Genomic DNA, 27,999 nt, shown 5'->3' with positions numbered 1-27,999 from the left:
AACACAATGCCTGTAGGTTTTGACAAATGTATAATCACATGTATCTACCATTATATTATCGTACAGAGTATTTTCACTCCCCTAAAAATCCTCTGTGCTCCACTTATTGATGTCTTCCTCTACACCAACCCCTGTCAACGGCTCATCTTTTTACTGTCTGCATAGTTTTGCCTTTTCCACAATGTCATATAGTTGGAATCATACAGTGTGTAGCCTTTTCAGATTGGCTTCTTTCACTTAGGAATATGCATTTAAGGTTCCTCCATGTCTTTTCATGGCTTGATGGCTCATTTCTTTTTAGCACTGAATAATATTGTCAGTGTCTGGATGTACCACAGTTTATCAATCCATTCACTTACTGAAGGACATCTTGGTTGCTTCCAAGTTTTGGCAGTTATAAATAAAGCTGCTATAAACCTGTGTGCAGATTTTTGTGTAGACATAAGTCTTCAACTTCTTTGGTTAAATATCAAGGAACACAATTGCTGGATAGTATGGTAAGAGTATGTTTAGTTTTGTAAGAAACCACCAAACTATCTCAAAATGCCTGTACCATTTTACATTCCCACCAGCAACAAATGTTGCTGGTGCTCCACATCCTCATCAGCATTCAGTGTGTCACTGTTGTGAATTTTTTAAAAAAATTTTAAAAAAATTTTGGTTGCGCCGTGCGGCATGTGGAATCTTAGTTCCCCGACCAGGGATCGAACCTGTGCCCCCTCCATTAGAAGCGCAGAGTCTTAACCACTGGACCACCAGGGAAGTCCCCCAGTAGTGTTGTTTTAATTTGCATTTCCCTGATGACATAAAATGTGGAGCATCTTTTCATATGCTCATTTGCCATCCATATAGCACCTTTGGTGAGATGTCTCTTTAAGGTCTTTGCCATTTTATAATCTGGTTGTTTGCTTTCTTATTGAGTTTTAAAAGTTCTTTGTATATTTTGGATAATGGTCCTTTATCATCTTTGTCTTCTGTAAATAGTTTCTCCTAGTCTGTGGCTTGTCTTTTCATTCTCTTCACAGTGTCTTTCACAGAGCAGTTTTAATTTTAATGAAATTCAGCTTATCAATTTTTTCTTTCATGGATCATGCTTTTGGTGTCATCATCAAACCCAAGGTCATCTAGATTTTCTCTTATGTTATGTTGTAGGAGTTTTATACCTTTGCTTTTTACATTTAGATCTGTGATCCATTTTGAGATAATTTTTGTGAAATGTGTAAGTTCTATGTCTAGATTCTTTTTTTTTTGGCACATGGAAATCCAGTTGTTCAGCACCATTTGTTGGGAAGATTTTCTTTCCTCCATTGTATTGCCTTTGCTCCTTTGTCAAAGATCAGTTGACTATATTTATGTGGGTCTACTTCTGGCCTCTCTATTCTGTTCCATTGATCTATTTGTCTATTCTTTCATCAGTATTACACAGTCTTGATTACTATAGCTTTATAGGAAGTCTTTAAGTTGGTTAGTGTCAGTCCTCCAACTTTGTTTTTCTCCTTCAGTATTTGTCTTGGTTATTCTGGGTCTTTTGCCTCGCCATATAAACTTTGGAATAACTTTGTTGCTATCCACATAATAACTTGCTGGGATTTTGACTGGGATTACATTGAGTCCATAGATTAAGTTGGGAAGAACTGATATCTCGGAAATATTGAGTCTTCCTTAAACATGGAATATCTCTCCATTTATTAATTCTTGTCTGATTTCTTTCATCAGAATTTTTTAGTTTTCCTCATACAGATCTTGTACGTATTTTGTTAGACTTACACTGAAGTATTTCATTTCTGGGAGTGCTAATGTAAATTGTATTGTGTTTTTTTAATTTTAATTTTATTATAGTATAGTTGATTTACAAAGTTGTGTTAGTTTCAGGTGTACAGCAAAGTGATTCAGTTATACATATACATATATTCATTCTTTTTAAGATTCTTTCCCCATATAGGTTATCCCAGAATATTGAGTAGAGTCCCGTTTATAGATAGGAAAGCGATAAAGTTTTGTACATTAACCTTGTATCCCGAAAACTTGCAATAATCATTTATTAGTTCCAGGAGATTTTTGCTGATTCTTTTGGATTTTCTACATAGGCAGTCATGTCATCTCTTATTTCCTTCACAATCTGTATACCTTTTATTCCCTTTTTGTGTCTTATTGCATTAGCTAGGCTTCCAGTATGAGGTTGAAAAGGAGTGATGAAAGGGGATACCCTTGCCTTGTTCCTGACCTTAGTAGGAAAGCTTCTAGTTTTTCACCATTAAGTATGCTGTTAGCTGTATGGTTTTTGTAAATGTTCTTCATCAAGTTGAAGAAGTCCTCTGTTCCTAGTTTATTGAGAACTTTTATCATGAATGCATGTTGGATTTTGTCAAACGCTTTCTCTGAATAAATTGATATGATCATGTGATATTTTTCTTTAGCCTATTGCTGTGATGAGTTACATTAATCAATTTTCAAGTGTTGAACCGGCCTTGCGTACTTGGGGTAAACCATTCAGTGTAATCTCTCATATAAACAGGCTAACTTAAAAAAAAAGAGCATATCAATTGATACAGAAAAAGTACCTGACAAAATCCAACACCCATTCATGAAAGAGAGAAACCAAAAAACCAAAACAAAAAACCCAAAACCTCTTAGCATGTTAGGAATAGACGATGTGTTAGTTTCCAAAAGCTGCTGCAACAAATCGCCATAAACTGGGTGGCTTAAAACAGACAAATTTATTCTCTCACAGTTCTGGAGGCCAAAATTCCAAAGTCAAAGGCTGGCAGAATTGATTCTGGAGAATCCATGCCATGCCTTTCTCCTAGCTGGCTGCTAGCAATTCTTGGCGTTCCTGGCTTGTATATGCATCACTCCAATTTCTGACTCCATCTTCACGTGGCCTTTCCTTCTATGCATCTGTGTGACAAATCTCACTGTCCTTGTTCTTATAATGACAGCAGTCATTGGGTTTAGGCCCCACCTTAAATCCAGGGTGATCTATGTCATCATTAATTACATTGCAAAGACCCTGTTTCCAAATAAGATCACATTCACAGGCACCAGGGATTAGCACTTGTTCGTATCCTTTTGGGGGCCCCAATTCAACCCATGGGAGAATTCCCTTAACTTGATAAAGAACATCTACAAATATCCTATAGCTAACATTGTATTTAATGGTGAAATACTGAATGCTTTTCCCCTAAGACTGGGAACAAGGCAAGGATGTCTACTTTCTCAACTCTCTTATTCAATAAAATACTGGAAGTTATAGCTGCTGTAATAAGGCAATAAAAATTAATTAAAGACATACAGATAGGAAAGGAAGAAATAAAGTTCGCTCTACCCAACAAAAGACTAGCATCTAGGTTGTATAGAGAACTCTCAAAATTCAACAGTAAAAAATTAAGCAATCAGAAAATGGGCAAAAGACATTTTGCTAAGGAAGATATACAAATGGCAAATAATCACAGGAAAAGTTATTTAGCATCATTAATTTGCATTAGGGAAATGCAAATTAAAATCACAATAATATATTACTACGCACCTATTAGAATGGCTAAATTAGAAAATAGTGACAGCACCAAATGCTGATGAGGATGTGGAGAGGCTGAACCACTCATATACTTTGGAAAACAGTGTGGCTGTTTTTTGCTTTTACTTTTAGTAAAACTAAACATGTAACTACCATCTAACCCAGCAACTGCACTCTTGGGAATTTATCCCAGAGACATGGGAATTTATCCTCATACAAAAATCTGTACATGAATGTTTGTTGGAGTTTTATTCAACTGCTAAAAACTAGAAACAACCCAGATGTCCCTAAATGGGTAAATGGTTAAACAAATCATGGTACATACATAACATTGAATGTTACTAAGCAATAAAAGGCAATGAACTACTGATACACAGAACAATTTGGATGAATTCCTAGGTAATTATGCTGAGTGAAAAAAAGCTAATCAGCAAAAAGGTTACCATGCTTCCATTTACGTAACATTTATGAAATGACAACATTTTAGAAATGGAAGACGGATTAGTGGTTACCAATGCTTAGGATCAGGGATGGGGTACAGGAGGGAGGTGAGTGCGATTATCGAAGGGAAATATGAGGGATCTTTGTGGTGGTGGACTGTTCAGTATCTTGACTGTGGTTGTGGATACACAAACCTACACATGTGATAAAATTGTGTAGAATTAAATGCATACACACACAGGAGTACAAGTAAAACTGGAGAAACCTGAAATGAATAAAATCAGGGGACTGTATCAATGTCAGTGTCCTGGTTGTGATATTATACAGTAGTTTTACAAAATAAGTTACCATGGGGGTGCTGAGTAAAGTGTACATGGGATCTCCATCTTATTTCTTAGAATTGTGTGTGAATCTACTATTATCCCAATAAAATTTTCAATTAAATATTGTTGAGGGCCCAAAAGACTTTTTGCTATGTAGGTTATTTCTATCTATATTTATTGTATTAGAAAGTAAAACTAAAAGAAATTTAAACACAAAAATACACAAACATGCATTCCATTAGCCACTAGAGGAATATCATTACTTGTCATGTAACTGCTGGAACACTCCGTTGTGCACTCATGAGAAGATGAGAGTGAAAAAAATAACAACTTAGTATTATTATGAACATCATTTTGATCTTGTAGCCTCCCCAAAATGGTCTCAGGGCTAGGATGACCAACTCATCTAGTTTTACTGGGACTTTCCTGGTTTAAGCAGTGCAAGTCCTGGCAAAACCAGTATAGCTTGCCTGAGACTCACCTGGTTTTAAAACTGAAAGTGCCATATCTACAGAACCTCATCAGCCCTGGGCAAACTGAATTGGTTGTTCTCCATACTCATGGACTTTTTGGGTCCTTGGACAACGCTTTAAGAACCTCTTTGTCAGGCCATCCTTACACAGAAGAAATTCCCAGTTCAGTGTTATTACCTCACCATCACGTAGGAGTTGAACATCTTCACATTGTAATTTGTTAGAAACTCCCCTACCCCATGCCAGTTGCTTGCTCGACTTTCCTATATGGTTCATTCTACATTCTCCTTACCTTGGATTCCCCAAATAAGATGTCATTGAATGTGCTTTGTAATGAAAAAAATGTCATCAGAATGTGAGTGTGTACCATCGTTTTTTGATGATTATCTTTTCAGGTCCAGTTCGTGGAGTGCAAGTGACCATCCCAGACGATTTTGTGAATGTGACTGTTGGATCTAATGTCACTCTCATCTGCACCTACACCACCACTGTGGCCTCACTGGACAAGCTTTCCATCCAGTGGACATTCTTCCATAAGGAGTCACAGCCAGTTTCTGTAAGGACTTCTTCCCCCTAAACTCCTCTCCTTTGGTAGTTCTGACATAAACTGTTGGGGTCAGTGTGAGAAGAAGGAATGGTAAGCCAGTGGCAACAGGAGCAGAACCTCAGATGCAAGGTGTTTGAAGATAGCTGTTTAGGGAAGATCATCATCTAAGTGACTTGGCTTTTGTCCTCTCCTCATATTCAGTTACAGCCTGTTATCTCAATTCTGTGTAGGTCAACATCAAGTATATCATGCATTCTAGAGTAGACAGGAAGGGTCTTTCTCACAGGTGAAATGAGCAGTAGTTCTGAAAGGGCTTCTCCCATCCCTCAGATCTCTCCCTATTATTTCCAGAAAACCCCAGTTCAAATATATGTCCTAGTTGATCTGCAAATCTCTGTCAAACTTAATATCTGGGCTCTGCCTGTCAAGTGAGCTAGCTCATTGCGACAGACTGAGTCCTGATGGGATGAGACTCTCCAGGTGGGTGGATAAAGGCAAAGTAGTAATGAACCTTGGGAAATAAAAGGCATCTGGAGGCTAGAGGATAAGAGACAGGAGGGGAGGCTAGGGTCTGGGGAAGAGGTTGCTGGAGGAGGGTGGGTGAAAGTCAAAGGAGGAGGATGATTCTACTTGCAAGCTGCCTATTCCCAGATTTTTTTCATCTGGCCCTAAGGGTAATGCCTTCTTTAAATTAGTCCAGGGACTAACACGGTATACTCAAAAGTATGTGTGTGTGTGTGCATGTATATACACGTGTACGCATGTGCATGCACTCACGCATGTGAGTGTGCAAGCATGTATGCCAACACATATCCCTTGAGGGAAAAAGTCTGTAGCTTTCGTCAGGTTTTCAGAAGGATGTATGATCCAAACAAGGAGTTCAGAGAAGAGACAAATCAGTGTGGTTTGGATATAGTGGAGTTGGGCCTTAAAGGAAAGCAAGGGTTCTGATTATAGAAAGAGAGAGGGAGAGGCGAGTTGAGCGGGCTAGAGGAGGCCCAAGGGCAGACGTGGAGAAGAAGGAGGGCCAGTGTCTCTTCAGCCATCACTGGTCTTTTGGTCTTTTGTCTTTACCAAAGGTCCTGAATATTTGTTTAGCAGGAAACATCGTTCAAGGGGAGACTATCAATGCCACCCTCTAATCAAAGTTCAACAATTTTGCTCAGTACTGGTTACCTTAGACAAGTATCTGAATCACTCTGTGCCTCTCTTCAAAACATGGTAGAATAGTAATATTCTTCTACATGGGCAGTACACCATGTAGCATTCAGTTCTCAGATCCACCCACTTTTTTTTTTTTACATCTTAATTGGAGTATAATTGCTTTACAATGGTGTGCTAGTTTCTGCTTTATAACAAAGTGAATCAGTTATACACATACATATGTCCCCATATTTCTTCCCTCTTGCGTCTCCCTCCCTCCCACCCTCCCTATCCCACCCCTCTAGGTGGTCACAAAGCACTGAGCTGATCTCCCTGTGCTGTGCAGCTGCTTCCTACTAGCTATCTATTTTACATTTGGTAGTGTATATATGCCCATGCCACTCTCTCACTTCGTCCCAGCTTACGCTTCCCCCTCCCCACATCCTCAGGTCCATTCTCTAGTAGGTCTGTGTCTTTATTCCTGTCTTACCCCTAGGTTCTTCAAGACATATTTTTTCTTAAATTCCATATATATGTGTTAGCATACGGTATTTGACTTTCTCCTTCTGACTTACTTCACTCTGTATGACAGACTCTAGGTCCATCTACCTCATTACAAATAGCTCAATTTCATTTCTTTTTATGGCTGAGTAATATTCCATTGTATATATGTGCCACATCTTCGTTATCCATTCATCCGATGATGGACACTTAGGTTGTTTCCATCTCCGGGCTATCGTAAATAGAGCTGCAATGAACATTTTGGTACATGATTCTTTTTGAATTATGGTTTTCTCAGGGTATATGCCCAGTAGTGGGATTGCTGGGTTATATGGTAGTTCTATTTGTAGTTTTTTAAGGAACCTCCATACTGTTCTCCATAGTGGCTGTACCAATTCACATTCCCACCAGTAGTGCAAGAGTGTTCCCTTTTCTCCACACCCTCTCCAGCATTTATTGTTTGTAGATTTTTTGATGATGGCCATTCTGACTGGTGTGAGATGATATCTCATTGTACTTTTGATTTGCATTTCTCTAATGATTAATGATGTTGAGCATTCTTTCATGTGTTTGTTGGCAGTCTGTATATCTTCTTTGGGGAAATGTCTATTTAGGTCTTCTGCCCATTTTTGGATTGGGTTGTGTGTTTTTTTGTTATTGAGCTGCATGAGCTGCTTATAAATTTTGGAGATTAATCCTTTGTCAGTTGCTTCATTTGCAAATATTTTCTCCCATTCTGAGGGTTGTTTTTTGGTCTTGTTTATGGTTTCCTTTGCTGTGCAAAAGCTTTGAAGTTTTATTAGGTCCCATTGGTTTATTTTTGTTTTTATTTCCATTTCTCTAGGAGGTGGGTCAAAAAGGATCTTGCTGTGATTTATGCCATAGAGTGTTCTGCCTATGTTTTCCTCTAAGAGTTTGATAGTTGCTGGCCTTACATTTAGGTCTTTAATCCATTTTGAGCTTATTTTTGTGTATGGTGTTAGGGAGTGATCTAATCTCATACTTTTACATGTACCTGTCCAGTTTTCCCAGCACCACTTATTGAAGAGGCTGTCCTTTCTCCACTGTACATTTCTGCCTCCTTTATCAAAGATAAGGTGACCATATGTACGTGGGTTTATCTTTGGGCTTTCTATCCTGTCCCATTGATCTCCATTGATCTATCTTTCTGTTTTTGTGCCAGTACCATACTGTCTTGATTACTGTAGCTTTGTAGTATAGTCTGAAGTCAGGGAGCCTGATTCCTCCAGCTCCGTTTTTCTTTCTCAAGATTGCTTTGGCTATTCGGCATCTTTTGTGTTTCCATACAAATTGTGAAATTTTTTGTTCTAGTTCTGTGAAAAATGCCAGTGGCAGTTTGATAGGGATTGCATTGAATCTGTAGATTGCTTTGGGTAGTATAGTCATTTTCACAATGTTGATTCTTCCAATCCAAGAACATGGTATATCTCTCCATCTATTTGTATCATCTTTAATTTCTTTCATCAGTGTCTTATAATTTTCTGCATACAGGTCTTTTGTCTCCTTAGGTAGGTTTATCCCTAGATATTTTATTCTTTTTGTTGCAGTGGTAAATGGGAGTGTTTTCTTGATTTCACTTTCAGATTTTTCATCATTAGTGTATAGGAATGCCAGAGATTTCTGTGCATTAATTTTGTATCCTGAACTTTACCAAATTCATTGATTAGCTCTAGTAGTTTTCTGGTAGCATCTTTAGGATTCTCTATGAATAGTATCATGTCATCTGCAAACAGTGACAGCTTTACTTCTTCTTTTCCAATTTGGATTCCTTTTATTTCCTTTTCTTCTCTGATTGCTGTGGCTAAAACTTCCAAAACTATGTTGAATAAGAGTGGTGAGAGTGGGCAACCTTGTCTTGTTCCTGATCTTAGTGGAAATGCTTTCAGTTTTTCACCATTGAGGATGATGTTGGCTGTGGGTTTGTCATATGTGGCCTTTATTATGTTGAGGAAAGTTCCCTCTATGCCTACTTTCTGCAGGGTTTTTATCATGAATGGGTGTTGAATTTTGTCGAAAGCTTTCACCCACTTCTGATCAAACACAGCACAGCCCATGCTTCGATAGTGAGGGTATGAAGGAAAAGGCAGTCAGTCAGTGTCTAAAAATGGTGCATGCAAGAGAAGCTTGGGAAAGATGTAGTTGGACCTGTCAGGCAAGAACACCTGTACTGGACCCCTTCATTGTTTGGGGTCTCTAGGACAATGGCACCAGCTTTTAGGAGTAAGATGGGAGGGTCTGAGTTTGGTAACAATTCAGATCAGCACAAGCCCCTGGCAAAGCTGGGACAGTCTTGAGTTTGCCTTCTCATGCCCATGTCTGGAATTCCTTTCAGCTTCCTCCAAAAGGCTTTGGGACCTGTGGCTGCCTTGAGCAGGGCAGTGGTCAACCCTTGTCATAAGTTCATCTTCTTTTCCTCCCCCAAGATCATTGTGTTAAAGGAGCAGTTGACTCCAAGACCTAGTATTTCTCAGTACCCAGGAGAGAATATCATCTCTTACTGACTATCCCCCGCATGGGGTTCCTTTGTGAATGGGGGCTATGGAAGTATTCCATAAGTCTTCTGACCAGGAGCCAGGGTATTCATTAGCATGCTATTTCTCTTAGAGAAGCCCTCCTCTCGGAAGACATGGACAGATTCAGATAGTCAGTCCCTCAGCAGGGAGTCACAGATGAAGCCTCTAGGCCCCAGAACAGGCAGGCTAGCATAGAAGTTTTGGTTCCCCTCTGATCACATGAATGGCCTCCTCTACCACCCAGCTAGTCACTGGTAAAAGTACAGAGACTTCACCTGCCCATGAACAGAACAGGCATTGACCCTACTTAGCATGAGTCTCTCAAACAACACTTACTCTTCCAGAATAGCCACAGTGGAAGAAACCCTGTGCCATCTCCACCTTTCTAACACACATATAATGTGGACAACCTCTTTCTAGAACCTAGTATCTTTATATTCCATGGCCGCTCAGATTCTTCCAACTTGGCCTCTGCAGATAGCATTATATCAAATGCTTTTCAGATGTTGGTGGAGTGAGGGTGCTTCATCTCCTCAGGGGCATTTGAAAATGAGAGGAATATTGGTTTAAGTGTTATAAATGGGAGTCACTACCAGCATTTAGTGGGTGGTGGCCAGAGAGGCTTATTGTCTTGCAATATGTAGGAGAGACCCACACAAGAAAGAATTGTCTGCCCCAAATGCCAGTGTGGCTCCCACCGAGAAACACTCCAAGTTCTTCTCTTCCCACCACCCCTTCCCATCAAAGTTTATCTATTCTGTGTCCCATTCCCTCAGGTGTCTATCCTTGTTAAATCTGATAAATTAGTGTAATGCTAAGGTGTTAAGGACTGGTGATCGTTCACTTTGTTGTCTCCCGAAGAAAATAATTTAAGCCGAAACCCTCCATGCTTCAAAGAAGCAGTTCGGTTGGTGGGTGTCTCAGGCAAATGGCAGGCTGGGAAGGGAGTGGTTTGGAGGCAGGGAAGCCTTCCTTTTGGTGTTATATTCCTTCCACGTGCAATCCCAGCCCCCCTATGCAGTCTAGAGAAAATTCTGGGCTTGAGACCATTGCCACTGTATACTCCTCACCTCCCATGGCTAGCACCTTTATGAACAGTGCAGGAAAGCAAGAAGCTGGAAGGGAAAGAATGGGTGGTTTGCTGTGGACTTCCATGCCCTCCTCATTTCCAAAATGTACCCACAAAGCAGCTCTGGAGGCTAAAGGCATTTATTAACTCCAACTCAGACTCAAACAGAAAGCAGACTGAATTCTTTCAACCCTTCTTGTTTATACTCCAGCTTCTAGTTAGAGAGCAGTGTCACAAAGCTGAGGGGAAAGAAATCTTTTTGGACAAATCTGGCTCCCAGCTGCATGGCCTCCTGTGAATAGGAACTTGGCACAGTAGGGAGAGAAAGGCTGTCATTGCAGCTGGCAGCCGTCGAAGGCCTCATGTGGTGAACCCACTCGGCATGGGAAGCATCATGCCAATGAATAGCAGCAACTGGCAGGAGAAGGGTTGGGTTGGAGTAGCGGATGGGATGGCCCCAAGAGGGGAAGGTTGCCTGGGAATCATCTTCCTCGTCTAAGGCAGGGCTATGAGTGCCGTGTTAAGGTATTCAGCGGGAATTGGGAGGTCTGGATTCTAGGTCTGACTACAAATTGTGTGACCTTGGGAAGATCACTTCCTCTACTGGGGCCTCAGTGTCCTTTTCTGTAATAGAAGAGGATGAATCAGAGGTTGCAAACTGGCAGCCTCTGGGCCTGATTTGGCCAGTGGATGCATGTTGGTTGGCCAGCCCAGTATTTTGTTCATTTCCACAGTTTGAAAGCCTTGTTTGTCTTGGCTCTCCAGTTCACCACAGTTCCCACTATCCTCCATGATCTTACCACTATCCACCAGCCCCTCCCAGCCATTTCCCATATGTCCAATATCCAGCTGGTTCCTGAAGGCTCTTCAGCCTTAGCAACCATGAGCTAAGTTATCTCTAAGGGGCTCTTATAACTAATGTGCTATTATGTCTCCACATGTCAGCCTCTAATATCACCAAGGGGCAGGCAGAGAGGACCTTGAGGGGAAAGTGGGGCAGTCTGTCATGAACACAGCCACAAAGGGCAAGTGGGCAAAAGAATGAACAAGCACCACTTAAGGGAACACTTGGATGGGTTTTCTTAAAGCTGACTTGTCAGCCCCCAAATCACCACCCCCGAAGGATGTGGCCTGTTGAACAACCATGACTTTTCCTGGACCTCAATTGCTTTGATTTCTAAATTGACAATATACGTTCTTTGAAAAGTGTACAAGGCTCACAGGATCGTGGGCCGGGGTTTGGCCATCGTTCAGCTTTGATTTCTAAAAGGGTTATTCTTTTGTGGAAAATCGAACCAAGTTTCAGTCCTTCCTGTGTGATTAGATAAGTGGTTTCAGGAAAGCGTTTCATTTTGTTTCTCTTTACAAGGACAGTGTGACAGTGTGGACTTCCCCTAACAGAAAGTCCCTCCATCTGTGTGTCTGGCCACTGACCTGCCCTGGGGACTTTCCTTCTCACACAGCACCCTGAGGCCAAGGCCTTTCCCTTTTAGGTCTCCATGTTACACCTCCTTACCTCCATTTCTCTCCCAGACACCTCCAGTATTATTTGTGCGACGGCAGGATATATCAGGCTACAGTGCGAGGAGCAAGGATAGAAGGGCTGGTGAAGGTCCTTTTTGTCGGGAAGTTACAAGTCCAGGGCCTCCTGACTTATTTGCTCATTGATTCCTGGCCAACCGTGAGACTTTTACAATGTGACTTCTTTTCATGTCCTAGTGCTGACCTAAAACACATTCTCTTGGCCCCGTTTTCTGCAGTAATAAAGTCCTTTCAACTAGATCCTCTGGGACTTACTGTGGGCCGTAGGCAGGACTGATGTATCTCCCTGTGATGTCATCAGGCTTCAACATAAAACAGGCCGACCTACCCTCAGTCCTCCTAGGAGCAGGGGAAGCGGCCAGATGTCTAAGTTGTAAAGGGCTTCCTTGATAGACCACAGGCTGCGTACCAGGTAAGAGTCCACAGGACCGCAAATTGTTAATTAGAAAGTAAATAAGGCTAGCGCTGACTAGTGAAATGGAAAGCCGGATATCTTGGACGTCAACTCACATGAAGGTAATAGACCTTTGACAAGTTGAACTTCCTCCTGGCCTACCTGAATACCTTAGGTTACACTGGCTTTCCAGTTTGTAAGTCAAACAAGACCCCTCTGGGGCAAAAGTTTGTGATTTCAGTAGGTGTGAATTGAATTATAAATGGTTCATTTAGGGCAGAAAAGAAAGCTAGTTGATGTTAGAGAACTGGAGGAGAGAGACAAGTTGTTTTCTCCTTAAATATATTCTTTTCTTTGAATTTTCCATCAGAACCTCCGTTTCTGCTTTAGTTTAAAAGTATATTGGCTTTCTACCTGAAGGAGAATACACTTGAATTTATCTAGACAATATCTTTTGGTTTACTGATTGCCTTCCCTCTCGTTAGCCTGTTAATGTAAAAAGCACTGGACAAGGAATTAGAAGAACGACGTTCTTGACCCGGCCCCACTGTTAACTTTGTGTGTCTTTTTTTTAACCTCTTTGAGCTTCAGTCTCTTCTGTAAAGTGAGGAGAGTGAATTAAATGAAACATAAGTCTCTTCTAGTAGATTTTATGCAATATTAATTGCCATTGGACTAGGCAATCCCAGTTTATTGAATAATAAAAAACAATCACTGGAATTATACACATTTATATGAAACTAGCAAAGAGTGTAAATAGGCTTTGTGTATTATGAAGGGACCTCAGGGACCACCTAGTCCAGTGATTCCCAAAGTTTAGTCATTCATGTCTCATCTTCATGATTGTGTCATATTTGTGTATTACCAACACTAGTAATTATTTAATGCTGTTTTCTCTATTGACTTAGTTTTTGTTGTTGTTGTTGTTTTGTTTTTTTTTTTTTTTTTTTTTGGCCGCACCACGCAGCTCGTGGGATCTTAGTTCCCTGACCAGAGATTGAACCCGGGTCCGGTAGTGAAAGTGTTGAGTCCTAACCACTGGACCACCAGGGCACTCCCTGACTTGGTTTTTAAAAGTCTTAAAAATGTCTGCCTTAGTTTCACTGTAAGCAATAATACCCATGAAGTCACAGATCTGATGTGATAGCTATGTCTCTAATACACATTACATTTTTAAAGTTTTCAATTTCTTGCCACCTAAAATCAACTTGTCAGCTTATGCTTAGGGAGTACATACCATACTTTAGAGAACACTACTCTGGTTCCTCATTCAGATGTGGAAACTAGAGTTTGGAGAGATTAAATAACTTTGTTTCTTATTGCAAAGTAGGTTGCCATGTAGACATGAGGTGAGGCTACTTCCCCCATGTCACAGTCAGAGGTCCAGCATGGCTAAAACCCAGGTCTTATGGAAGCAACCTAAGTGTCCATCAACAGAAGAATGGATAAAGAAGATGTGGCACATATATACAATGGAATGTTACTCAGCCATAAGAAGAAACGAAATTGAGTTATTTGTAGTGAGGTGGATGGACCTAGAGTCTGTCATACAGAGTGAAGTAAGTCAGAAAGAGGAAAACAAATACCGTATGCTAACACATATATATGGAATCTAAAAAAGAAAAAATCATTCTAAAGGACCTAGGGGCAGCACAGGGGTAAAGACATAAAGACGCAGATGTAGAGAATGGACTTGAGGACACGGGGAGGGGGAAGGGTAAGCTGGGACGAAGTGAGAGAGTGGCATGGACATATATACTACCAAATGTAAAATAGATAGCTGGTGGGAAGCAGCCGCATGGCACAGGGAGATCAGCTCGGTGCTTTGTGTCCACCTAGAGGGGTGGGATAGGGAGGGTGGGAGGGAGATGCAAGAGGGAGGAGATATGGGGATGTATGTATACATATAGCTGATTCACTTTGTTATAAAGCAGAAACTAACACACCATTGTAAAGCAATTATACTCCAATAAAGATGTTTAAAATAACTAACTAAATAAATAAACCCCAGGTTTTCTTACTCCTAGACCAGGTCTCTTTCCATCACTCCATGCTGCTTCCACAGTTGCCATTATGATCTGAATATCCATATTCTTTAACAGAGATGGGACTATAATCAAGATCTTTCTTAAATCTAGTAAATTATAATAATAATAAATAAATCTTTATGGATTTGGGCGAGTCGTTTAATCTCTGTGTTTGAGTGTCCTTATTTGTCTAAAAGCAGTAATAATTCCAGTTCTGCCTCCTGCTATGTGGGGAGAAAGGTAGCAGCTACCATTGACCAAGCACTTCCTAGGCCCTTGGCTGAGTTACTTTGCTTCATTCTCGCACCACCACTATGAAGCGATGGGGCCAGATGGTTTCTCAGGAGCCTCTCTGTTCTGAAATGTTATTCTTCTAACAAACAGGATGAACTCAGTTTTGCTTACCCAAAGGAATATGCATGTAAGGAGCGTGAATATTCTTTTAGGGAAATCAGATATTCTAGATAATCCCACTGGGTAAAGTAAACCGAAATCAAAAATGTTTATCAAGTAGGAAAGACGATGCTTTTGGTTTTCCCATCAGATGTTTGTGTCCTATATAATGAGTTTCCTGATGAGTAGACTCATCAGGTGAGCATCTTGATCTGTTAGCCTAAGCTTAGGAGTTGAATTCTGTCAGCTCCAGCTGCCTACTGTCTATAAGATATGCATATCTCCCTGCCCTGATGACATCACAGAGCTGCTTTGAGCACAAATGAGGTCGTGGCTGTGCAATGCTGTGAGAAAGCTAAAGTGTCCCACTGACCTGAGAAACTTTTGCCACAGGGACCTGTTCCTTACCGGGGGTGGGGGGTGGGGGATACTGCTTCCTTTTTTCATTCAATGTCAAAGTAGGTAACGTTGGATAGGGGGAACTTCCACGTAGCTTACCCTAGCCCCGGACACTGTCCAGTTCTCATTTCTGTCATTTTCTGTCCTAGATTTACTACTCTGAAGGTGGACAAGCTACAGCCATCGGGCAATTTAAAGATCGCATTGTAGGGTCCAATGCTCCAGGTAACGCATCCATCACTATTGCACATATGCAACCAGCAGATAGTGGCATCTACGTCTGCGATGTTAACAACCCCCCTGACTTTTTCGGCAAAAATCAAGGCACCCTCAACGTCAGTGTGTTAGGTATGGACAATTTTTTCTGCTTTTTCTCTTCTTGCAGCAACTTAGGAATTGAATGAGCTAGGGCAGTGAGTTATTGGTACCAATTAAGCCCCAGGGTAAATATCCTCCCTGCTCCTTTTATTATCGGGAAAATAAAGACACACCACAAACCCAACCCACAGAGTAACACTGAGAAATCACTCATAAAACATGTTGAAACAATTGTCAAACCAAAAGGGCTGCCAACATGACAGATAGCAATAGATGACCACTTCCTGGATCCCTATCTCTGAAGGATGCGATGAGAACAGATGGGAAAATGCACAGTCCCACTATATGATCACTAGCAACTCTTCCCGAGGGAACCTCCAATTAGGGCCAGTCCTACCTGGGGGAAACAACTGTCAACTTGTTACCTCTCCAAAGCCAGCCACAATTCCCACCATTAAATCATTCTGTGGCATAAAGGCAGATGGATCCCTTTCTAAAATATTAATGCTATTTGGAAAAAAAGAAAGAGTTGAGAATTAATTTATTTATACACAAATATTCAGTATGTGACATGGGGCAAGTCATATCTGCTCTTAAATGAATTTGGAGTGGTTCATTTATGCAGCATTTATTGAGTGCCTGCTTTGTGCCAGGAGCCAGGATGGAGGCGTGGTTTCTGCTCCTGGGGAAGTTCACAATTTTGGTGATTCTTAGGGATCCTTCCAGTCTCTGTCTGAGAGGACAATGGGAGTTTTGCCCCTGTCTGTATGCCGAGCTGGTCCTGTCTGCAGGCCTTCAGATGTACTGAAGGGAGGGATGAAAGGGCTGTCAACCTTCGCCAACTAACCAGTGAGCTAAGGGCTCTCCCACTTCTAAGTAACCCAAATGGAGCTTATCTAGCCGTTGCTGCTCTTGAGCTGTGTATATCCATCGCGGGAAAGGAGGAACTAGATCAAACCAGTGACTTGATAATTGAGTAGCTTTGAAAAGCCGCAATTGGTAACAAGGTGCACACCCCAGGAGGACTGCCCAGAACTGTCTGAGCTTGCTGCCCAGGTGATGCCTAAAAAGAACCAGCTATTTACTGTGAGGTTTGCCACTGCATCTACCCACCTGGAAAAGAAGAAAAGGTAATCAAGAGCTGATTTCTAGCAACGGGATGACTCTATCATGTTTTTATTTTGCTGTACCCTGTGCTAGGCTTTGGGGTAAAGGGGATGACAAGAGAAGTATACACAAGCCCTTTCCTGGGAGAGTTGATGTTCCAGTGTGGAATAGATGCTGGCACATCAGGCTAGGAGTCAGAAGACCTAGGTTCTAGCTCTTACTCTGCTACTCAGTGGCCTCAGACAAGTCAGTCCACCTTTCTCTGGCCATTTTGAAATGGGGTTGAAATTCCTGCCCTGTCATATTATCGTTATGAGAATCAAATGATATGCTGGAGATTCAGTGTTCATAGAATTTGAGGGATTAGTCCTCTAATGTTTTTCTCTTACTCCCTGGCTCTGGGTTGTCCTGACCAGAAACAACCTAAAGAAGCCAAGCCTCTTTTTCTCTGAACTTGGAAATAGCCCTGAGGTAAAGTTAGGGTGGTTAATATTCTTCAAGTTCAGAGAGTCCCCAATCAACTTCCATAAGAAGTTGAGGGTCATTTCCTCTCTAAGTTGTTTTTTCCCATGCGTCTTTGGGTCAGTTGTTCTTGCAATGACTGTGCCATGACTTTTCCTTAAGCATCCAGTATCCAGGCAAGATAAGAGACAGAAGGCTCTGTGGATTTCTTTGTTTGGGAACCCTCAAAATCCTATTTTTATTAATTAGGCTAAGAACAAAGGCATTCCACAAATTTATGCTTTCTGGAAATTTTGAGACTGATATTTCCTCTAAAAATTGCAGAGGCTGCTTGCAGTTCTCAAGTTCTATTGCACATGAGTGCCTGTTCTGCTTGCCCTGACTGAGGGGTGGGGCATGGTAGCGGCAAGTGTGTAAGGGAGACCAACTGAGGAGAAAGGTATTGATATTTCCTTAAATATTGCTCTTCCTAGCAATGCATCTTTCGGAGACTTTTCATAACCCAGTGGTAGACATAGATCCCATGCATTCACTCATTCATGCATAAATTCATTCGGCAAACCCTGAACACATGTTCAGTTACCATGGTAGGCAATGGAGATGGAAAGATGTCAAAGTTCAGCTCCCAGCCCTCCTAAACTTCAAAGTCTAGTGGGGGAGGCAGATATATAACATAAGCTTACAGTGGAGGGAGGAGAGGAGAGCTGGGAGATCACAGGGGAAAGGGCATAAAGCCGTGCAGGGGGAACTGGAGAAGGCTTCCTGGAGAAAGTGACTTCTGCATTGAATGTTGAAGGATATGCAAGAGCGTGTCAGGCAGAAGAGGGGCTGAGGTGGCAGGGCACGATTTAGGTGAAGGAAAGAGCAATGCACAAAGGCCCAGGTGGTTTGGACGACCATTCAATTGAGAGACTTCCATTAGGTATGATAGCCTTAGAAAATGAATCTCTGAAAAATACCCAGCAGAAGTTTGAATAATTATTTTGTATGCACTTGGAAGGAGCATCATCTTCCTTCTGCAATTTGGCACATAAAAAGAAAATGATGAATTTAGAGAAGGTTTGAGAACACAGTGAAGCATTTTCATTAATTTTCTGAGGCGAGCCTCTTCTTCCCATCCCAATTCTGTAGAAAGCAATAAAGCTAAATGGTAGATCAGTGGCTTTGCCAGTAAAACATCCAAGTTCTGTCGGGGACTTTAACTGGATGAAATGTCAATTCAATACTGAATCAGTAGCCTTAGAAAATATATGGGTTTGGGATGTGGTTCAAAGTGATTTACTAAGTGTTTGGTTAATAAAAAATAAAGAAAAATGTGTTCAGCAAAATAAAAAAATGCCTATCTGGGTTTGATTCTGGGCTCAAGAAATGAATGCAAGTAATTCCAGGGCTGTGTCCATAATTAGTTCAAGTCCTGGGGTCTGGCTTCGTGATGAAGCACCCCCATTTAATTTTCGGTTCAGATTATTCTATTCCACTTATAGTGGAATAAAATCACCATGTTTTTTAAAAAGGCAATATCTAAATCTAGTGATAGGTGCACTGGATTTCTGGTTAAATAGCCTAGTTTATTTAGGGTAGGCAAATCCAAGGAGTTATCTCCATCTGAGGAAATCAACAGTAAGAAAGAATAAAGAGGGACTTCCCTGGTGGCACAGTGGTTAAGAATTTGCCTGCCAATGCAGGGGACATGGGTTCGATCCCTGGTCCAGGAAGATCCCACATGCTGCGGAGCAACTAAGCCCATGTGCCACAACTACTGGGCCTGCGCTCTAGAGCCCGTGAGCCACAACTACTGAAGCCCATGTGCCTAGAGCCCGTGCTCCGCAACAAGAGAAGCCACCACAGTGAAAAGCCCATGCATCGCGATGCAGAGTAGCCCCTGCTTGCTGCAACTAGAGAAAGCCTGCACGCAGCAATGAAAACCCCATGCAGCCAAAAATAAATAAATAAATTTATTTTAAAAAAGAAAGAATAAAGAGCTAAACAGAAAAATACTTCTTTTAATTAAAAGACACCTGTTTAAAAGAAGGGATGGCACAACAGACAATTGGCTTAAGAAGGTATGGTACATATACACAATGGAATATTACTAAGCCATAAAAAAGAATGGAATACTGCTGGTTGCAGCAGAATGGAAAGACCTAGAGAATATTATGCTTAGTGAAATAAGTCCAACAGAGAAAGACAAACACTGGATATCATTTATACGTGGAATCTAAAAAATAATACAAATGAATGTATATGCAGAACAGACTCACAGACATAGAAAACAAACTAGTGGCTATCAGAGGGAAGAGGGAAGGGGGAGGGACAGATTAGGGGTGTGGGATTAACAGATACAAACTATTATATATATAATAGATAAGCAACAAGGACATATTGTATAGCACAGGGAATTATACCCATTATCATAACCTATGATGGAGCATAATCTGCAAAAATACTGAATTGCTATGCTGTACATCTGAAACTATAACAGAATATCACAAATCAGTACACTTCTGTTAAAAGACAAGAAGGGATTGTGAAATTTTCAAAGAACTATAGCTATACCCATCTGTTTTCCTGCTCACATGTACAGTGGGTTAGAGTCTGAGATTGGAAGATTATCAGTGGCAAGGTCGGAAATGTGGCAGCAGGAGTTCATTCCTGCCTGTGGCCAACAGCAATTCCACGTGTATGATACTATATACATTATTTTATTTATATAAATACAATATATTTGGATTAGCTGGAGGCCAGGTAATCTCTTGTTCACATTTTACAGATGAATCAACTGAGGTTTGGCTATGTTAGGTTACTTGCCTAAATACGTCTAGGGTAAAGTTGTGGAGCAGTGTTCGGTGTGGATCCAGAGCTGTGCTCTTAACTGCTGCCTCCCAAGTAAGAGCCAGAGAGCTGGGCATCCTGGAGCATTTAGGGTCTAACTAGCCGAAGGCAGAGAATCTATGCCTTTGGAGTGTTTTATATCCAAATTAAGGAAGGTGAATTGGAAAGTATCGATTCAGATCCTTGTCTATAAGTCAGACTGAGGATAGAATAAGCTGTGAGCAGTAAGATAAGTGAGGAGAATCAGATTCTCAGCTTCCCACAGGAGTTCCCCATACGCAGATGAAACTCAGTATATCCCAAACTGACCTCATCATCGCCCCTTCCTCCTCCTCACTACTTCCCCGAAAACCTGCTACTCACCCTAACCCTCACCCTCACCCTCACCCTAACCCTAACCCTGTATTTATCTCAGGGGATGGCAAGATCATGTACCCAGCTGTCAAATCAGGAACCTGGGATTAATCACTGAGCCCACCCTCTTCCTCATGCCACAGATCCAGCTGGTCCTCAAGCCCTCTCGACTTCTTAATACGGCTTGAATCTGTCTCCTCCTGTCCCTTGGCTCAGGAAGCCCTGGAGTCAGAGCAATTCATCTAAAACGTTAGAATGATCATCATCCCTCCCCTGCTTAAATTCCTTCTGTGGTCCTGCTGCTCTCGGTATAAAATACATGAAACACGAAGCCCCCTAATCTATGGCCTCACTGCTCTCTAGCCTAATCTCTTACCACTCCCCCACCCTACTTCAGAACTGTGTCAAGAGTCACTTTTGAATCTCTGGTGCCTAGTCCAGTGCTGGGCACACAGAAGGCACTCAAGTAAGTGCTTGTGGCGTGAAGGATGAATCAAGATTTCAGTGCCCTGTAGCACACCCCTCCCCCGCAATGGGTCTCCCCTCCCGATGAGGGACACGGGCAAATACAAACCCTCTATTTTGTGTCACCCCCAGAAGAATAAATGCCAAAAAATGACTCACAAAGGAAAAATATGGCATCAATAAAACAATGTTTTAAAAAGAATAAGTAACCAGTTATCTCAAAGTATTTAAGGGTTCTGTTTTCCTTTAAGACTGTGCTTCCAAAGTATAAACTATGTTCCTAGTTGTTTTGTAATAAAGGCATATTTTAAGGCACAATGCAGAAATTCATGGTTATGAATCTGGGGAGCAGGCAGATAGAATGGATGCTATTAGAATATTAATGGCCCAGTGACAGAAGGTCTTTGTACCTGAAGTGCTCTACTCCCACCTGGTGGTACAGCTAGAAAACTGTCAAAATAAGTTTTTAAAGATTAAAAACAAATAAGTATACATACTCTACAAAAGGAAAGTGAGGAAGTGACTAAAATTGGTACAGACTGCCATTCGTCATGCAGGATTTTTTACTCTTTGTCATTGCCTTACAGTCAAACCTTCTAAGCCCTTTTGCAGCATCCAAGGAATACCAGAAACTGGCCATCCTGTATCTCTTACTTGCCTCTCTGTGCTTGGAACACCTTCCCCGGTGTACTACTGGTATAAACTTGAAGGAAGAGACATCGTCCCAGTGAAAGAAACCTTCAGTGAGTATAGCCCTCTGCTGCCCCTGGCAAGGCCTGGTGTGTGGGCTTGGTCGACAGCATGTGTGTGTGACTGGATGTTGTCCTTAGAGCACAATCTTCGAGTTTTCTGGGAGGAGAATGTACAAAGAATGTCAATCTCTCATCAAGATGGCTGTCCTCCGGTCTTCTCCCCAACTTCTAGAAACCAAGACCATTTCTGGCTCGCAGGTGGTGGGTATGGAGAAAATAGGCATCGTCCCAGATGGGAGTCTCCAGGGGTCTAGTTGGACCCTGGACATCTCAAGAAAGAGAGGCCAATGTGAGGAAGTGGGTGGGCATTGAATGATCTGCTACATTCATATGATCTCTACCCACATAAGAGATTTCAAAATGCTATTTCCTGGTTTTGACAGACCCAGCCACCGGGATTTTGTTTATTGGAAATCTGACCAATTTTGTACAAGGTTATTACCAGTGCACCGCTATCAACAACCTTGGCAATAGTTCCTGTGAAATTGACCTAACTTCTTCACGTGAGTTGATCATATATATAACTTTAACAGTTTCTCCTTAAGTCAAGTATGCTGGGCCTGCCAGTCAAGTAAATTAATTAGAATTCCTGGTTAGTCCTTCCTGACTGGAGACTTTGGTGCTTTATTTATAGGTTGACATGGTGGATGACCATCCTAATATCTAATGCTTACATAATACTTAATATAAGCCACATGCTGCTTCAAATTGTTTACAAAAATTAATTTGCTTAACCCTCACAAAATCTCCAGAAAGTAAAACAACAGCCTCATTCATAGTATGAGGCTGAATTTTCTTTGTGATGCTGTTGGTAGATCCAGGTGAAGCTACAGCAATCTGCGTCAAACATGGAGCTCACAAACTTTCCAGTTATTAACTAATTTGCTGAAATCTGCCTCTAATAATAATAGTAATAACGACACTTGCACCTACATTCAGAGTAGCTAATATTGCGGAGCACAAAATATGTGCCGGACGCTTGGCCGCGTGCTGTGAGCGTTATCCCGCTCAGTCCTACAATCACCCCGTCTAGGAGGCAGAATATACTGTTAAGCTTCACTTTACTGAAAAGGAAACTAAAGCTCAGGGAGGTAAGTGACTTGCTCAGGGTCATTCAGTTTGTAACTGGCAGAGTCACAATGCCTCTAAACCTCAACCTTGCAGTTCAAACGTGCCTAGTTACGAAGCATAGACTTGAGGGCCTGAGATTGTCAAATTGGGCCAGTTAGGGGGCAAGTTCTCACAAGGGATATCTTGCTACACCTCTCAAGGATCACTTCATTACATTTCAGATCCTGTCATTTATTCATTTTTTCAAACTTCCTTTGAATCTGTGATTTTAATATATTCCATAACCAGGGGGCCCAGTTCCATTGGATTATTATTCTCCTATGAAGCTGGGCTTTCTTCCTTTTATTTGTCTGGAATCAGACATTTTCCAACTCCAGTTTGCTCCTTCATTTTCGTATCACTTTCAGCCATTTTTTAAACATCTTTATTGGAGTATAACTGCTTTACAATGTTGTGTTAGTTTCTGCTGTATAACAAAGTGAATCAGCTATACATATACATATGCCCCCATATCTCTTGCGTCTCCCTCCCTCCCACCCTCCCTATCCCACCCTCCCTATCCCACCCCTCTAGGTGGTCACAAAGCACCGAGCTGATCTCCCTGTGCTATGCGGCTGCTTCCCACTAGCTATCTATTTTACGTTTGGTAGTGTATATATGTCCATGCCACTCTCTCAGTTTGTCCCAGCTTACCCTTCCCCCTCCCCATATCCTCAGGTCCATTCTCTACGTCTGCGTCTTTATTCCTGTCCTGCCCCTAGGTTCTTCAGAACCTGTTTTTTTTTTTTTTTTTTAGATTCCATATATACGTGTTAGCATACGGTATTTGTTGTTCTCTTTCTGACTTACTTCACTCTGTATGACAGACTCTAGGTCCATCCACCTCACTACAAATGATTCAATTTCGTTTCTTTTTATGGCTGGAAACGTCATCTTTTTGTGTGTCCTTTTTTGTGGTCCCATTCTGTCCCTGCTCCCTTGATCATTTCTGCTGTTTTTCTCCATATCTTCCCCAATCTCTTTTTGCCTTCCTAGAGGTACAGTCATATTGCAGATATAGAGACTCCTCAGATTTGTACTTGAGCCTTGCTTCCTTTTGAATCCTCTTTTCAATGATGTCTAGCATTTGGCTTCCTTCCTGCCTTCCTGCCTTCTTGACTTCCTGCCTCCCTCCTTCCCTCCATCCCTCCCTTCCTCAAACCTTCATTGACTATCTACTGTATGTCAGGGAATGTCCTAGGCGATGGAGATTCAGACATTAATAAGATATATGTCTTACACTCAAGGAGCTCACAGATTAGCTAGAGGCACAAACACTAAAATTTGTTAAATGTTATAACAGAGGTCTGCACAGGGTCTATAGGATGCCAAAGAAGAAACAACTAATTATGATTATAGAACCAGGGCCAGCTTTACCAATGAAGTGCTATTTGAGATGGAGCTTGCAAAGCCTGTTTCTTTAAAATTAGGATGAGGGTAAAAGGAGGTTGAAGGATGACAGCAGAGCAGCAGGCTTAGGAGGGCAACCAGTCGATGCTCAGGGAGGAAGGTGGAGGACTCCAGAAGGGATGTCTCCAAGGGAGGAAACAACAACAACATAAGAAACTGATAGATTAGCTGATGTGTTTGAACTACCGAAAAGACTTTTGCTAGAAATTTTGGGGATTAGTAATAATACATTAAAAAACCCATAAATCCCCAAATGAGGCAATTATTAACCTTGGGGAAATTTTTAAAATGTTGTACAAGAAAGAGTCATACTATGTTCTGCAGCTGTGAACAATATTTACATGGTCATAATACTGCAAACATTGATTTAACGATACCTTATGTTATATTAGGAGAATATGGCGGGATGTGAGGGGAGTGGTGTAAGAGTTAAATCTTCAACCTCCAGAGTAGGAAGCCAATAGAAAATGACAAAATTTGGAAAAGGCAGAACATATTAGAACAAGTGTAATAGAAACATGGGGGCAAATTCCTCTTGTGAATGGGACTTAGAGATGGGAAGGAGTGGAGAAAGGAACTGCTGATTTTTTTTGTTGTTGTTAGAAGCCTAGTAGAACTGCTTGACTTTCTAAATGACGCACATGTATTCCTTTAATCATAGAAAGTTAAAAGAATGATCAGGCAACTCAACTAGCCTTTCATCTCAGAGTATAAGATATTCATCCTTGCTTGAAGGGAGGCCGATGGGGATGGGCCCACCTGGAATCCAGACATGGTCTCTTGGGGACAATACCTCAGTGCTTGAAGGTCTGGCGCTCAGCTGGATCATTTCACACTCATTAAGTTTTTCCATAGACTGATCTAATAAACCAGATGCTTGTTTATGGAAATGGGCATATCCCTTCCCAGTGGCCAGAATGCATGAGGCTCTTTGGTGAGCATGGAATCTATGGAAGAGAAGGTTTTTAGGGAACTACTTCACGCATGCTTTGGGAAAGCCTGGTGAAATGTCCCTGCCTGTAACAGACGTCATTTCTCTGGTGACCGGATTGCAGCTCCATCGTGTCTCTCTCACTGCCCAAGCAAATGCACGGTGAAGACTTACTTCTCCAAACCGCATTTTTTAGTTCGGGGGGGCCGTGCCACAGGATCTTAGTTCCCCGACCAGGGATCGAACCCACACCCCCGGCGGTGGAAGCGCAGAGTCCTAACCACTGGACCGCCAGGGAAGTCTGAAACCGCATTTCTAAAGCGACCCCACCTCCCCCAAGTTGGCATATTCTTTTCTCTTTATGTGTGTAAATGTGAATGGGAAGGCTACATAGTCAAGCCAGTCACCTTTCTTCTCCCACTATGAGTCCAGCTGAAAGAGTTCTAAGGGTTTCCATGCTCTCAGCCTATACAAGGCACCTTCCCACTATATGAATGCCCTGGATATTCCCCACCGGTCACGAATGCACGTGGATGAGGCAGACACTATGCTCCACTTTACTAACCAGCTGCTTGTGTCCTCCAGATCCAGAAGTTGGAATCATTGTCGGGGCCGTGGTGGGTACCCTAATAGGTGCTGCCATTATCTTCTCTGTGGTGTGCTTCGCGAGGAACAAGGCAAAAGAGAAGGGGAAGAAAAGGAAGAGAAATTCTAAACCCACCACAGAACTCCAGTAAGACCTTACTTTGTTGCCTTTACTTGAATAGACATTTCTCAGGCCTGTCTCTTTCAGTCAGCTCTTCCTAAGCACTCCTTTTAGCATAAGATATAGAGGTATCTTTCTGCTCACCCTCACTGCTTTTATAAAAGAATGGTGATGGCTATCATGTACTGAGCGCTGCGTGCCAGACTCTGTGCTAAGCATTTTATGTGTATCAACTCATTTAACTGCCACGACAATCCTTTTAGGGTTAAGAAAATGTTTTAATATATTAATATACTTGTCCTTCTACCAAGAGTGATAAAATGTAACTTTTAATGTTTATTTTATGGAACAAGGGGCCCATGGAAGCAAAAGTGCTGAGGGCCCAGGCTCTTGACCACTTTGTTATTTCTTATCAAATGTTATTTCTTATCCATTTCTGTGCTTCCACAACCAAGTGCCAAGCATTGCGCTAGATGGAGTGGGTGCTAGATATGCACCAGATGGAGTGGGTGCTAGATATGCACTCCATGCGCTAGATGGAGTGGGTGCTAGATATGCACCAGACCTTATTAGAACTTTAGACCCTTTCAACCTCATAAGTTTTCTCACCTCTTAAACACTGGTTTGTCTTTCTTGAACTCTCATTATATTGTTGAGACCTAACCTTTCTGCACTCCAAATGGAGACCCGTGGTCTGACAGTGAGTCAGACTATCAGAAATCACAGAGGTCCTGAACAGATTGGGACCTATGGTCACGGAGGCTACAGAGCCTATGGCTCCATGTGAGATGTCAAACCCTAACTTGTTCTTCCCTGGGCCTTCTTCCTGCAGACCAATGACAAATGTAAACCAAAGTGCAGAGTGTGAGACAATACCAGATGAAGATATCATCCAAATAGAAGCAACTCTGCCATCTTCCATCCATGAGGCTGAGCCTAATACCACCCTGGGGCCAGATGACAAGCCTCTCCCCAAGCCTGAGCCTGCCTTGCAGCCTGCCCTGGAGCTGGTCTCAGGGCCTGAGCTTGCCCCAGCGCCTGAGCTTGAGATCAAGCTGGAGCCACAGCAGGAACCGGAGCCCTCGATTGTAGTTGAGCCCTTCTGTGATAAGGGAGAGGGGGTGATTAAGACATAGGCCCGTGGCCTGAGTAGTGTTCATCACTAAGGAACCCATTACTGGCGTTTGGAATTCAGTTGACCTAACTAACCCACAACCTCCCTCCATTCTGACCAACCCTCTTCTAACAAGGTGCTCCTACCATCAATCCAAAGCAGACAGGTCAAGATAACTACTAAATAAATGCAAGGGTTCCTGCATTACCAGTATAGAGTACTTACAATTTGACTAACATGTAAACGCAACTAATTAAATGACAAATGATTTTGAACTCAGTTGAAGGTGTTTTACAACATGTGTGTCTTATTTCAGACAATCTGACTTCTCTATTTTTAGCTACTCTTTGAGATTCCACATGCACACATGACAAGGTGGCATTAACTGGATTCAATATTATTTCTAGGATTTGTTGTTGACAGAGCTTCCCTATTCATTTTCACATTGACCACTAAGAAAAGAATTCACCAGCATTATCTCATAGATTGGAAAAAAATTCCTTAAAATTCCAGAGGGAAATAAAGGGTACATATTAATTGGTACATAGCATTTAACACTAGGTCTTAAAATTAATGCTTCATTTATCATATTAGATTTCCCAAAGAACCACCAGCTATCCAATATCTGAGCACAGCAAAATTTTAAAATAACCCAATTTTTAAATGCAAAATAACGTACAGGCAAACAATTCCAAATACACTTTTCCTTCAATGAATACAAAATATTGATACTACAGGTGATGTACAATTTAGCTTTGCATGAGCTATTATGTTGTCACACTGTCTGATGCTATCTACTTTGGAAGGGCCAGAGTAGGAAACTGTTCTAAATGAACACTTAAGATCTATTTTGGATAATCGGAACTAATTAATCTATTTTACTGTTGGGATATTTCACATTAATAAAGAGATATCAATCTTGTATACATGCTTAATATTAACTAAAATGCATTGACATCACCTCTTCACCTGTTAAAAAGCTTTTCTATTGATCATTTTTTACCCACATCTGACTTTGAAGAAATTTACCGGTAGACTTTTTCATCTGTGTAATCAATCAGATTTTAAATCTTATTTTAAGGTTCAATAAGTAATACTCAATAAAAATCTTATTTTAATGATCCTAAGGTAAATCTTT

The 27,999-nt window shown here is 41.5% G+C and overlaps 1 protein-coding gene and 1 non-coding gene across 2 annotated transcripts; one reads left to right on the top strand and one right to left on the bottom strand.

Annotated features, from left to right (window-relative positions):
- Positions 1 to 689: 689 nt before the first annotated feature.
- Positions 690 to 762, bottom strand: TRNAR-UCU (transfer RNA arginine (anticodon UCU)). Its single transcript has one exon. It is a non-coding gene; the product is annotated as a tRNA-Arg (tRNA).
- Positions 763 to 4,044: 3,282 nt separating this feature from the next.
- Positions 4,045 to 27,542, top strand: VSIG1 (V-set and immunoglobulin domain containing 1). Its single transcript, XM_033849274.2, has 7 exons — positions 4,045 to 4,062; positions 5,104 to 5,307; positions 15,450 to 15,648; positions 21,426 to 21,581; positions 21,974 to 22,093; positions 25,627 to 25,774; positions 26,580 to 27,542. The coding sequence occupies exons 1-7, from the start codon at positions 4,045 to 4,047 to the stop codon at positions 26,881 to 26,883; spliced, it is 1,149 nt and encodes a 382-aa protein (XP_033705165.1). The 3' UTR covers positions 26,884 to 27,542.
- The last annotated feature ends 457 nt before the right edge of the window (positions 27,543 to 27,999 follow it).

The sequence above is a fragment of the Tursiops truncatus genome, chromosome X (assembly GCF_011762595.2).
Source record: "Tursiops truncatus isolate mTurTru1 chromosome X, mTurTru1.mat.Y, whole genome shotgun sequence".
In the NCBI taxonomy this organism is placed as follows: Eukaryota; Metazoa; Chordata; class Mammalia; order Artiodactyla; family Delphinidae; genus Tursiops; species Tursiops truncatus.
The sequence above is the reverse complement of the archived record's forward strand: the minus strand, read 5'-3'. Positions and strand labels throughout refer to the sequence as shown.